Consider the following 14,196-nt stretch of genomic DNA (forward strand, 5'->3'; position numbering starts at 1 on the left):
AGCCTATCTCTGCAATAACCACTCACGTGTAACTTTCAGCAAAAAATGAATTCTCACCCAGAGATTGAAAAGTATACAGATGCCATGGCCAAGATAGCTTTTCCTTTCCATGTTCACAAAATGAATGTGATTTTTATTCATGCACCCTGCCATCTAGAAATGGGAAGCCTTCCTTGTCCGCCCGTCCCCCACTAGCCAGGTTTGAAACTGCAGCTGCTGAAGTGGAACAGGACTTTTGCATGACACTAAAATATGGGAGGAGATGGAGAGTTTTAGGAAGCTATGCCTGTCCAGGATGGGTGGAATTAATCTTTGTGCACACAGCAAGCAGGTTACTCACACACAACTTTCACCTGCTCACTTGTAAAACCAATACATTCATATACTCTCAAGGTTTGGGTCCCAAAGCATATATATCTGCAAAACCAACACTGTTGGGCAGCACAAAAAGATGGAAAAATAAGGATGGGAGCAACAACAGGAGCAAGGAAATGTTTTATTGAAATGTAGGGAGTCACATATGAAAACCTTATTTTTTTCAATACCATATTCAGAAGACTCAATTTTCTCATAAATGAAAGGTTCCGTTCTATCCATTTTATCACTTCTGAGATACTTGATGCATTATAGCTCACTTTGACCAGTTTTGAGACTTCTTGTTAAAACCAGCTCATGTACTGACCCGACAAGGGAAAGCACAATAATACTCAAGTCAGTAAAAAAAAAAAAAGAGAGAGAGCTCACATTTACCACCTTGTGTTCCAAGGGGCTTCAGACTGTTAAGTTTACTACATCTCCAATTACAGTAATCTTCCCATCAAGCAGTAACACATTGAATCAATAGAAAGCTTTTCTAAAGGTAAGGAATTGGATGCCTCCTTTCCTTTTCTGACTGTAGCAATGCAGATGAAAATGTCTACTAGGAAGCTGGTATTTAGTGGCAGTCCAGGTATCTCAAAAACTTTTCACTGCCCTGTATGCAGCTCGTTTTAAATTTAGTTGCTGTTGTAAAGTTGGCATCTTGAAATTTAAAAGCTCTCATTTCAGCACTAGTGATTTTTTATTTGTTGCTTATTCTATCCTTAGCAAGAAAATTATGTGCATACTAGCAGGTAAATCCCTGACATCCTAGTATGCATTTTGGTCCTAATATGCTACAGTATTATTAGAAAAGAAAATAAAGTTGTTTTCTCAAATGATCATGTTGATTTAATACTATCAAGATTGAGACTGGAACAAGTTTTATTTCAGAAACTGCCATTTACCCAAAATAGTTGAAACCCCATTTCTATGGCTAATGGTTTTGCTGCATTTTATGGAATGCCATTTTTAAAATAGGACCAGTACAACTCCTGTAACACCAGAGCATTGGGGAACCTGCTCAGTAAAGACAGCTTATGATGAATAATCACCTGCAGAAGAGGAATACGTAACAGCTTTATGATGGCAATTATCCACATTTTAAAAAATATTTTATTACTTAAAAATAATAATAATTTACAGTTTTATCAGTTGCATTCATCCCATAATACAATTATAATCATGTAAAGAAAAGGACTGCACTGGTGCTGCCCCATCACATCTCTATGCCATATTCCACGCTGGTGGGGTCTGAAGAGAGGTCAGTATGATTAAGAACTGTCAGGACACAGGGTTCAAAATTATACCAGAAATCCACATGTATACAACAGCTTCCCCTCTTCACTTTTCCCTCCACTGTGGACTATGTCAAAGATGTAATAGATAGTTGTACCTGCATGAGTGCAGTCCTGCTCTCTTTTTCACACTCTTATAATAATATTGCAAGAATACCCTCATTTGGACAAGACAGACTGGCAGGGGATATAATGACTCAGCCATTGTGGGCAGCCCCTTTCCTGTGATTGCAATTCAATGAATTAGAAAGCAAAAAACTACTGTGGCTTGAATGGCCAAATTATATATTTATACACACACACACACACGCGTGCGTGTGTGTATACATTGCTAGTATTTCCATGTGCGTGTAAAGGAAGGAACTATTCAAAATTGCTATTCACATATACAGTACCTTGGAAGTCGAACAGAATCTGTTCCGGAAGTCTGTTCGACTTCCAAAACGTTCAGGAACCAAGGTGCTGCTTCCAATTGGCCGCAAGAAGCTCCTGCAGCCAATCACCGCGAAGCCCGACTGGACATTCGGCTTCCAAAAGAACGTTCGAACACCGGAACCATCATTTCCGGTTTTCAATCGTTCAGGAGTCAAAATGTTAGGCAACAAAGCCGTTTTAGTTCCAAGGTACAACTGTACTGTGTAAAGGCCATATGTGAACTTAGGTATACACTTCTGTAATGCAAGGCAAGATAGCACCCAGAAATTTGCTCCACCTGCAGTTAAAGTAGCAGTGAGAGTGAGTTTAGCTCACTTTAGAAAAAAGTTATTTTCACAGCACTATTATACATACTGGGTTGTTTCTCATGACGTCACTGCACAAAATCAACAATTTGTATGTTTTCTAGGAACTAGCCCATATTGCATAGAATCACAGAGTTGGAAGGTACCCTGAGGGTCATCTAGTCCAACCCCCTGCAATGTAGGTACGGGAATCAAACCTGCAACCTTGGTGTTATCAGCACCATGCTCTAACTAGCTGAGCTATGCTGTTGTGTTGCACATATCATGCCAGAGCAGTCTGTAGTATGACGCTAGGTAAAAACATGGCTTTGTATCCTCTCACACACTTATGCCAAACTCATCTCAATCCGGCGTAAACACCTTAGAAACCAAATTGCTTTGACTGGAGAAATGGCAACAAAGGCTGGACATTGACCTTCTAGAAACTGAGAAATGTAATACTGCTCATGATCCAGTTGGGTCAAACTTTAAAGCATGCTACTAGAGATTTGTATGGCCACCTGAAACAAAAGTTAGTTTATTCTAAGACACAAGCCAAGGAAAGTTGTGGGCAAAACAGTAGGGGCCATGGAAAATCTCATTGCAGCAATTCTGCTTGGTGAACATTGTGCCAGTGCTTTTATTGGAGGATGCTATTTTTCTGAAGATTATTAAGCTTATCGCTGTTTGGAAAACAAGGAACAATAATATAAAACTATTTTATTGATAAGTGTTCACCAGTATTTACAATAAAGTAAATAATATACAGTCTGCACCTTCCACTTACTAAAAAGTTTTTACCTGGTCCCTTTAGAACCAAGTAGCCACAAGTACTAAAGACTTAAAAGGACTAAACTGGGGGAAAGATGCATGCACAACAGTCATATAGAACTACAAAAACACTTGTGAATTTGTTCAATCTGCCATTAGGGTTCACTATTAACTATCAAGTTTTATAAAACACTTTGCCTAAAATGAAGAAAGCAGTACCAAATGCTCTCCGGTAATAAAACAAAGCAAATAGCACAAACTCTTCTTTCCTTTCTGTTTATGCAAAACACATTACTTCAAAAATAATCAAACTTGTCTCATTAAAACGTAGCTTTCAACATTTCTGGTAAGTTATAATCATACATATATAAAAAGGGAGGGGGAGGGGGATAACCCAAACAATTATTGCGCTTCATCCTCTGGGCATGAGTGCCAGGTTAGTCGTTCTTCATAAAAAGCAATTACAATCTGAGGGCATTTAACATTTGCTTCTTTGGCGAGCACCAGGTCTGCTTCATCAGAATCTTTCCTGTTTTAAGAAAAGAACATGTGTTTAGGATTTTGTGAGCCTCCAATCTGAAGTACCACTACTCGAACTTTTCAGTAGTAGTTATGCACACAACCCAATCCTAGACATATGTATGCAAAAGTCTGCCTGATTTAACGCAGCAGACCTTTCTCCCAGGCAAGTATGTACATGATTATCATAGACTTATCATTAAAAGGGTCAAAGGAATTCAGAATTCCTGCTCTAATCATTCAAAGTTTGCTTAACTGAGAATCTTGGACAGTAGCAGCTCTTCAAAGAGGGGAGGCATACTAGGTATTGTAACAAAACCTTAGTTGCTGTTCACTTATACCATCAGTAAAGCAGTCAATTGGAACTGAGGTAAAGTAGTCAATAGTAACTGATGGGAGAGATTTCTGAATGTAGCTGCTAATGCTGCAGGAGTAAGTGGACTTGGTTTCAAGAACACATGAATAAAACTGAGCTGCAAGTGTGTAGCTATGCTCTTTGGAGTAGAAATTCACCCTTAAACTGTAACCATTTAAATAATCGTACATAAAAGTACAGTAAAACTAAATACCAGCAATAGTGGTTTAAGTTTGAAAGACGTGGTGACAAAATAGGCTAGGGCTCTCTTCAGTTTAAAGTCTAGTACTAGTTAGTTTGGTACTAAACAGCAACAAGAGTGCCCTTAAGTTTTCTAAACTCCTTAGGTAGTAAAGAACCAGAATTATCAATGCTCAGAGTGAGGACCAACCAAACCACCAACAGCCTTTACATCCTATCAGTTTAAAACAGAAAAATTACAGTATATTCTTTTATCAAGGTCAAAGACAAATGTTGCATTGCTGCTGAACTTTCCATTCTACCACTTACCATTTCATAAGAAACATAAGTTCCCCACTACTGTCTGTGGCTCCAATTATTCGCTCAGGATCAAGACCTCTTGCAAATCCCCTGGGTTTATCAACCTGTTTGATTAAATATGGAGTAACATTTAAATATGTTCCAACTATTGTAGAAAAGCTGCCATAGAACACATAAATCTTCTCAAAGGTCTTCCAGAATGTCAGCAAAAAAAATTACACCAAGCTTTAAGTTCTTTTACCCATCAATTGTTTCATTTCACTTTCCATGAACATACTTATAACTTCACAGTACTAAAGAATTAACTTTCTGCAGATCAGAAGACATTTTTAGAAACTTTTCAGACTGAATGTTAAAGAGGCTACCAAGATGTAACTTAGAACAAGCAGCTTGCAAAACTGGGCTATAACAGCTCTTAGGAGATACTTAAGTTTGTGTTCAACACATGTTAAAAGCTGCATGGCTAACCACTATATTATGATTTTATACCAACCTTTGTTCAAGGAACGGAGGATACTTTACATCAGGAATAGGGAACCTATAGCCTTCCAGATTTTGTCGGACTCAAAACTCCTGTCAGTATTGCCATCATGACCACTGGACAGGATGATGGAAGTTGTATCACATCCACCAGGTCACCACCATGCCTAGCAGACCTGCTCCTCCCACACCTGCAGGGTATCTTCCCAACTCCATGAAATAGGTTGGGATGAGTAGCATGGCTGAATAGGCATTTGAACCTGGGTGTCCCTGACCCTAGTCCAACACACTAACCACTACACCTCATCAATGAATATTAGGAGAAATCCAAACACCAAACAAACTTACAGAATCTCTTTTTTTCTTTGATTTGCTGTCATCAGACTCACTATCTGAAAGAGATTTTCTTTTGGCACCCTCTGTTTTTTCTTTACCAGCTTTCTGGGAACTCAGAAAAGCTTCTATTAACTCTGGACAATCCAAGTTTTCTTCTGGTTCCCATGTGTTATCGGCACTGAAATGAAATTCATGAAAAAAGAATGGAAGTAATTACGGTAGAAATCTGGATCAAATGGACAAACTCTATAAAAGTAAAACAAACCACCCTAACAAAATGCTAAATTGTGCTCAGTTATTAAAGACACTGAAGTCATATTTCTCTGCTACTTAATTTTATGTGGGCCAACAGTTACAACAGATTCTATAAAATATTTCCAACCTACTTGTGCACAATCATTTAGACTTAAGATTATGGTTATAAGCCTGAAAAATTATCGTCATGGGTTACCCAGGTGTAGACAGTAAGGTTTGTTAAATGAGCTGAATTATTATTTCAGAGTCCACAAATAGTACTTAAGCAACACTATATAGGTCAATTGAGCCCTATAATAATGTTCAGTTTGCAAACATGCAGAACTGCACATAAGGACAAATATTTTTGGATGTTTCTAGACTTAGGGTGACTTTTCTAGCCTTTCACAAGTGCCAGAGAGAAATGAATCAATATTCTTCTGTTGCTGGTAAACTGGATTTTTGTTTTAAAAAACCCTGGAATGCTTACTTTGGTCTATGCTACTATATTGCTATTTATAGTAAACAAGTAGCATGTTTAGCTCAATAACAAAGCAAGGTTCTAGAAAAACATATTCTTGTTAATTGTGTATAAGTGGGAGAGACTATGCTACACTTTACACAACCTTGCAAACTAGATGGGGTGAGAGGTGGTCGTGCACTCAACAAGGACCAGTACACCCCCAACCAACCAAACACTGAAAATAGTAGTTCTGGATGAAGCTCCTTACTCAGTAAATCCTTTCCATTTCAAGAAGTACTCAACCTTGCCATTAACTACACGCCTGTCCAGGACTTTCTCCACAACGAATTCTTCAGGTTCTGTTTCTTCAACTTTTTTGCCTTTGCCGTTCTGCTTTTTCCCCATTTTATGCTACAAAACAAAATCATTTGAAAGTATGTATTTTAACAGTTATACTGCTACTCAATTATAGGTCTACATGACTTAAGATTCTCATGGAAAATTTCCTATTTTGCTCAGTGAGAGAACAAATTATTGTAAAAAGAACCCTTCTGGGTCAATGAAATTAATTCCAAATCTCTTTTGCAATGAATTCTAAATCATTTTGTTTGAAATAATTGTTTGCTATTTTGTTCCAAATAGCTTATTGCCATTTGCCTTGTCTGATGGGTAATAGAATATATTGCATAAAAAGTAAGCTTTAAAATTGAATTTTGGGAAGGTGCACATAAGATAGGAGGATGAGCTTCTTTAGCTTTTTAAATTACTTGCATACATGTTAGACCAATAGTCTTCAACTTTTTCAGACCTTCAACTGAAACATGCATTTGGGAACCCATTTCTTAAATTTTACTACAAATGGCAAAATTTTCACTTTATATTCTGGTGGTGCTGCTGCTGCAAGCCACCTTCAATCAGTTAGCAACCCAGTAGTGGATCCTAAGCCATTAGTTGAAGACCAGTGAGTTATATATGACTTGTTAATAGAAATTCAACAACAGTTAATAGCAGCTTGAGCATTTTTCAGATGCTAAATCTGAAACATTTATTTAACAATTACATCCATGCATGATTTTGACTTTCATTATGGACAGCAGAACATACATGTGCAAAAACATACTTGTGCAAAAGTTTCAGGGTTGCTCTTGATAAAGCTAGGTTGAAACTATGTGTTTACTGTTCACTAATACAAATGCCTATTGCATTGCTGGAACTTTATAAATCAAGCACAGCACACTTTAAATAAGACGGAAAATCACTTTAAGCTCCACTTAACAGTCAAACATTCAGATAACAAAGTACTACATCCACATCATCCTCAAAGCATTCCAACTTCAATAATGCACAATTTAGTGTAACAGGATTATTATTTTTCCAAATTTTCCCTATGCATTGGCTTGAAACCAGTATATTAGTGTCATGCTAGAAGTGCTGCAGTTCAAGAGTCAAGTGCAGAATAGTGGACAGTTTTGGAAGCACTCCTTAGGCAGTGTTTGAAACTCCTATTGTTCAGGTGCATTTTGTGACAGGTAATTTAATTAGTGCAAGCAGTTTCTGAGCTCTGGGCACAGTACTGCGCCTAAGACTTCAGATTAAAACTGCAGAGTGGAAGGAAAGAAGGAGCTTTTTCTGCCTCCCCACTTCCAGCTATTCTTTGAAGATTGAAAAAGAAACCCTCTTAAGAATATTGGGGGTGGGCAGGGGAAGGACTAGACCAGGGGTGTCCAACCGGTCGACTGTGATTGATCCTCAGATGATCGTTGTTGATCGATCCTTATTGCTCGCATTTAGAATCATGTCTCTCCCCCCCATGGTCTTTCCCTGCGTCGTGTTTAGTGTGCATTCCTTTGTTGTCTGCTGTAGCGCTGAATTCATCTGTTGGCGGCTGTGTTATTGGTGAGCGATTTATTTAATTTTGCACACTTAGAAGTCTGACCAACTCCTCTTAAAAAAGCTTAACAACTTTGACCTGCCCCCCTAAAATGGGTAGATCACTGCCAGTCCCCCCCCCCCAGGAGTAGACCTTTGGAGTAGACCTTTGGAGAAAACTAGACTGAAGGAAGAAATGGTCACAATTCAGAAACCCCAAGTTCTGTCAGCTCCATAATAATATACTTGCTTTTCTTGAGTGCCAGATAGCAAATGTCTTTTGATACTCAGTTTTGACAGTTAAGTGTCAAAAACAGCTTGACAGAGGTATGACATAGGAAATCACCTATTCAGAATGGGTATGGCAAAAATGAAAAAATACATATGCACAAGTACCTTGCACATAATATGCCCAAACAGGAATGTTAATGTCTCTTGCCCTCCAAGTGGTACCAAGATTACCAACGGAATGTGAATATGTGGAGATAGTTTCCAGCAGGTAAGACTGCCAGTGTGTGGGGGTTGTTTCCTCTCTAACTATGGGAATTTCGGAGATAATACAAAACTAGCAACCTACTTGTACAGTTATACTGTCATATCCCTGAAAACATTTGGAATAAAGCACAAAAGAAATAAAAAAGGTTTACGAATATATGCATGCCATATTGCTAATTAAGTCTCTGCATTGACACTCCCCACATCCAAGTGAGTATTTCCCACCCACCATTTGAAATTCAGCTTTATGTAGCTTTACACAGCTGATCATTCATGTCCAATCTTGCATGTGAGGAGGGGGCATACACTGGTATGTCAAACAGACCTACAGTATTTTAAGCTCTTAGCGGAGTGGAGGGATATGCAATTCATGTTATCCCTTCCTTAGAAACTATGCACTGATAAAATGACTTCTCAATTTTCAAAATGCACCCTGTTAAAAGCGCAACTGTTGATCTAGCATACCACTGTACAATGTAAAAATATATTATGTAAGACCTATACTGTAGAAAGGTAAAGGGACCCCTGACCGTTAGGTCCAGTCACGGACGACTCTGGGGTTGTGGCCCTCATCTCGCTTTACTGGCCGAGGGAGCCGGCGTACAGCTTCTGGGTCATGTGGCCAGCATGACTAAGCCGCTTCTGGCGAACCAAAGCAGCACACGGAAACACCATTTACCTTCCCGCCAGAGCAGTACCTATTTGTCTACTTGCACTTCATGCTTTCAAACAGCTAGGTTGGCAGGAGCAGGGATTCAAACCGCGCCGATCAGATCGGCAAGCCCTAGGCTCTGTGGAAAAAAGCTGAGAATTACTGACTGGGGACATTATCTGTCTCCTCCTGTGGAGCTTCCCCCCTCCCAAAGGAAAATTCTGGGGGAACACTGAAAAAATCCATCACCATCTCTTTGAAATTAGTTAAATGCATCAATACTTTTACAGATGCAATCCTATGTGTGAGCAGGAAGCACCATGATGAGCCAGAAAAAGCATACAAGACCCAGTGCTTACTGGGCAAGAGTATGCATTGTTAGGAGTTAAGCACTCCTTCAGGAACTGTAAACACTTGCAAATTTCTAGGTTCCCCAAAAGCATTGTCCTGTGAAATTCCCAGAAATTTCTTTCTGCATGGAATACTGCTATCAGGAATGATCGGAGTATTATGCAGATACACAGAAAGAAATTTCTGTTACTTTACAACCTTCACAGCCTGTTTGAAAATGTTTTTTCTTTAAGCTTAAGTTCACACTTCAATGTTTTTGGAGATCCATTTTGTTTACAGTTCCTGAAGGAGTTTTAAACTCTGAAATGTGATGAGCAATAACAAAATACATAGCGCCAGAACTTGTCTCTTACATTTCCTGTCTCCTCACCTGGGAGTAAAACCAAATGGGTGTGTTTTCTGCGTAAACATCCATTGGATTAATATGTAATTTAATAAATACACTAAATAGGACAACTGATAGATCAATGATGAATTATATGTTCTTAATACAGTAAAATAAAGTTTAAGTTTGATAGCAAAGCCAGTATTGTGTCCATATTTAACCTGTCCCCATTGAATTCCATTTTTTCAAATAAAAAATGAGTATTTTTCCTCCATAGCTTCAAATTTCTAGAAATGCTACATCTCTAGATTTACTTATTGAATCTTACAGACACAACTAATTTTTACTCTTGAATTCCCATTCCCACCTGTCTTAAGAGATCACTTTCCTCTCTCAGGAACCATTTGATAACACTTCTAGTTCAACACCTTGGATGCCAAGGGCCAATACTGCTCCAAGAGAGCGGCTGAAGTGTATCTTGAAAAATGAAGCTACTATGTTGGCTGCATCCTCATTCCATGCTTTCTCCTCTCTTTAGTAATATATGTGCAGCAAAACATTATCCCAAGAAAAAAAGAATGATGCATCGGACTGCATGATCACAAGTCCCTAAGTGCTGGTTGGCCTGGCCTCAGTTATCTAGCAGAACTCTAGGATTCAAGAACCTAGCCATTCTACTCACAGGCTAGCCACAATTTTATGCACACTTGCATGGAAGTTTGCCTCATCCAAGACTTACTAGAGTAGATCTGCACAAAACTGAGCAGTTTGTCCCTCACCTTGCACTGTATTTCTGCTTCAGCCCAGAAATTATCCCTAGTGCTGCTTTCCCAGCTCCAAAAGTGATGGGAACCAGACACCCTAAAGTGCTTCAGACACCCAGTGCTACTGACTTCCCTTCCCTTCCCGCTGCAAATGTGGAAGGGAGGAAAGTAAGAATCCATTTGGGTGCTAGGAAGCCAAGGCACTCAGTGTACGGTACCTTTGTTACCATGTAAATTATTCTAGCTTTTTTTCTCCAGCTCCAGAGGTAAGAGAGACTAATTTGTGCAGTGGGTAACACACGCTACATCTTGGAGGACCATAGCCATTCTAATGATCACCTTCAACTAGGAGCTAGAGAAGCACATGGATCTTCCCTGAAGTTGTGTTCAGCTTGCAAAAGTGAGGAAGGATGTCCATTATGTCAGTGCTTCTCAAACTATCTGATGTGGTGGATGGGCAACATTTTCCACTTCCATGTGCCAGGGACCAATATCTTTACTTGGTCCCTGAAGCATCCCAACCTGGATTATGGTGGGGTTGCCTTGGACCAGCTGCTGATCAAGGACCACCACTTTGAATAGTACTGCATTATGCTACAAAGTTAACTAAAACATGGGAATTCCCAAAAATATTCCTACTGCTTAGAAACACAGCTTCATCCTTGACTGAGTGAACACAGGTTAACAAGGGGGCAGGCCACCATCCTGTAGTTGCAAAAAAACATGTGCCAAATTTTCAAGGTGCGGATCCAGGAAGCACGTATATATTTATCATTTTAAGTGTAAGAATGAAGGGTGACAGTTAATTCAGAAGGAAAAATATTACAAAGCCTTATTCATACATTAGAACTCTGGAAATTAGGGGGCACCAGGGATCTGCCTCTTCTGCCCTGTCCCCACTGCCCTCCACACATTGGAGGACAAAGGTCTGCAGTACTTGCGCTCATGGTGCAGGGTTCTAAATCACATTACACCTTGCAGGTAGCAGGGCCAGCAAGTGTCTCACTTTCCCCCTTTGCATGATTCCAACCATCAAAGGGCTTTAATGCCTGTCAATTAAACCAATACCTCCAACTCTGACCCTATGTCCAGTGTTTTACTATGTGCTGGAATCATGATCAGTTATATTAAATAATCATACGCAAACAAACCATAGCTTACATATTTACTGCCTATGAAGATAAGGCAAGCCCAAGGGGCTCAGTGGTTTAGACCACAGCGTCACCCACGTCCCTTACGTATGTTGCTAGCACAATATAATTGTTAATATAAACTGGAACTGGCACTAGATGCCACCACATGCCCTCTTAAATAGATTGCAATCTACCACCCACGCAATACTATTTCCTCAAGCGAAACGTACATTATTACCTCTCTAAAACAGAGGCGAGGAATTGTTCAATAGCAAAACACATTGCTACAAAATTTTACCTCAAAGCAGTTTCCAGCAACCTTACTTGTTGATATCCAATGTAGCCATACTCAGAAGATGCACTGAAATCAATGGATTTATGTTACTTGAGCCAAATGAGTCCAAGTCATTTGGATATCACCCACTTTCAGTGTCTGGTGTTTTTTGGAAAATAATGCTGGGGAGGGGAGATGTGGATGTATCTTTTTACACAGAGATGCCAACTTAATAAATCCGAAGAAATATGGTGGTAAAATCCTTACATATTTTAGGTGGTCATGAACTTACCAATGTAGATTTATTGGTGGCCATTTTTATTGCAGACTTGCTGAGCTTTTACTAGAAAAATGCATGACAAAAGGAATGTTGCATTACTCAGAGAAAGGCATCTCAGTACAAGTATGGTCCTTCTATCCAGGTGATGGGGGGAAACTCAAAATACATTAATAGAGTATGGAGTTAAGCCTCCATTATGCTAGGTATTATTTGGAATAACAGTTACCTACAATACATGATATGCCTTTTCACTAGTCAAATCTCACACATTCTGAGTTAGCACTAAAAAAAAGTTTGAAGGAAATAGTTATTTTGAAAAACTCTAAGACAACAAGCTGTAATGAAATAAAATCTTCAACTGTAAGGTATATTACAGAATCCTGAATCCATTTGTATCTACTTAGATCAGTGGTAGATGCAACCATTCAAGAAGATTCAGGATTAGTCTATTAATCAGCAGTACATCTACTATATAGGTGACCATTTGACACATAACTTTTGACACATAACTTTACACATAAACTGTACAATAAAACATTTTTCCAATTCCAAAACATTAGATACATAAATACAAAATACTTTCTCAAATCCTGCAGTTCTGATTCATGGTGTTTCCTCTGCAGAGCTATAAAAGTAGCAGCACAGCCATGAGATTCTGCAAAGCAAGGAAGAGACCATACACCCCTCCTCCCCCGCAGCTCTCTTGCACTCAGCAATCCTGAGCGCCTCCCACCACCACCTTGCAGGAGATAAGGTATCATAGAACAATTTCAAGCCAGGCCAATCGTGCTTCCATTTAGGAGAAAGGAAAGAAAAGAAACCCGGAACGCGAGAGCAACAAAGGCCAGTTGCAAAGAAATGAAAGCTATAAAATAGGTCTTAATAGCACGAGGTGAGCGCGCATGGGGGAAGGAAAGCAGACCCAAACCGGCCTCTCCCATCACCAAGAACATGAGAAGGCAAAGATGCAGGATCGGCTGCGGTGGAAAGCGCCATATCACCGCGTCGTTCAGGACGACTTCCTGCCCCCGCCGCCTCCTCCTCCTCCTCTCTCTTCAACGAGCTTGAAAAGACAGCGCCATGCTTTGACCCCCATCTGCAACCCCAACGCCACCCCCATCCAAGGCATTGAACCTTTATCTATAGATCTATATTTAAAGAAGTCCACGCCTCTGATCTCTGCTTTGTTCGCGGCCTGTGGCTCTTCCTCCCCTCACCATCTGCTGATTCTTTTTCTTTTTTTGAGGGGGGGGGGAGAAGCGGGAGCGGAGTAAGAAACAGCCCTGGCGACAATCCCCATTAAGACACCAACTAGGAAGCAAGCGATTTTTAAACTTCAGAAGTGAAGGCCCGAGGCGGGGTGGGGGGGATGGGGATGCGTGGTCATCGTCCTCTTCCCCCTCCCCCACCTACAAACAAATAGACCCCGAAGCGTGATCGAAGGTAGGAAATGCCTACCTGGTAGGAGCACTTGTGGGCGGTTTTTTAATTACTAAGGCCCCACAAGGCGCGGAAAGAAACGGCGGCGGCCAAAACCTGAGGCGGGAGGAGCGGGGTGGGGAAGGGAAATCGGCCACGCCTGAGCCTCCCTCACAGAGTTACATAAAACATAATCCTAATAATGAGAGAAAGGGAAACAAGAGAGTCGCCCTGGTTTCCCTCCCACCCCTCGCCGTCCTGTTATTCGGAACGGTCGAGTTAGAAGACGGGAGGAGGAGAGAGGAAAGCGAGGGGGGGTGAAGAAAGCGAAAGATACGGACTTCCAATGGCGTGCACAGCGGCGCTCGGCTCCCGCGAAGTCTCCTGGCTCCCGGCGCGCACTGAGGCGGCAGCAACGGCAGCAGCTACATCTGAGGGGGCGGGGAGTGCGCGCGCGCGGCAGAGCGGGAGGGAAGGAAGGAAGAGTGGGGGCGGGGAGGGAGCCGCAGCCAAGGGCGGGAGCGCGGAGGGGGGCTGGGCAAGGTTTTTTCCCCCTCAGCGCCGCTGCGCGAGGAAGCAGAGGCTCCGCCCTCTTTCGTTC

At 40.7% G+C, this 14,196-nt stretch overlaps 1 protein-coding gene across 7 annotated transcripts; it reads right to left on the minus strand.

The window, feature by feature from the left end:
- Positions 1–477: 477 nt before the first annotated feature.
- Positions 478–14,065, minus strand: CBX3 (chromobox 3). Of its 7 annotated transcripts, XM_035128915.2 has the most exons (7): positions 13,937–14,036; positions 12,189–12,239; positions 9,096–9,188; positions 6,302–6,444; positions 5,349–5,514; positions 4,530–4,624; positions 478–3,674 (listed from the first exon to the last, which is right to left on the minus strand). In XM_035128915.2, the coding sequence occupies exons 4-7, from the start codon at positions 6,436–6,438 to the stop codon at positions 3,548–3,550; spliced, it is 525 nt and encodes a 174-aa protein (XP_034984806.1). In that variant the 5' UTR covers positions 6,439–6,444; positions 9,096–9,188; positions 12,189–12,239; positions 13,937–14,036; the 3' UTR covers positions 478–3,547. The 7 variants fall into 7 exon arrangements, with proteins under 7 accessions (XP_034984806.1, XP_034984802.1, XP_034984805.1 ...); XM_035128911.2 differs by lacking the exon at positions 9,096–9,188 and having other exon boundaries at positions 13,937–14,065; XM_035128914.2 differs by lacking the exons at positions 9,096–9,188; positions 13,937–14,036 and adding an exon at positions 13,635–13,928.
- Between the last annotated feature and the right edge of the window lie 131 nt (positions 14,066–14,196).

Source organism: Zootoca vivipara, chromosome 12 (assembly GCF_963506605.1).
Source record: "Zootoca vivipara chromosome 12, rZooViv1.1, whole genome shotgun sequence".
NCBI lineage: Eukaryota > Metazoa > Chordata > Lepidosauria > Squamata > Lacertidae > Zootoca > Zootoca vivipara.

Coding starts and splice junctions, on each gene's coding strand:
- CBX3 (XM_035128911.2), bottom strand. CDS start 12,212: ATGGCCACCAATAAATCTACATTG. Junction 4,625..5,348: donor CAAAGAAAAAAAGAGATTCT/GTAAGTTTGTTT, acceptor TTAATCAAACAG/GTTGATAAACCCAGGGGATT. Junction 3,675..4,529: donor CTTATGTTTCTTATGAAATG/GTAAGTGGTAGA, acceptor TTCTTAAAACAG/GAAAGATTCTGATGAAGCAG.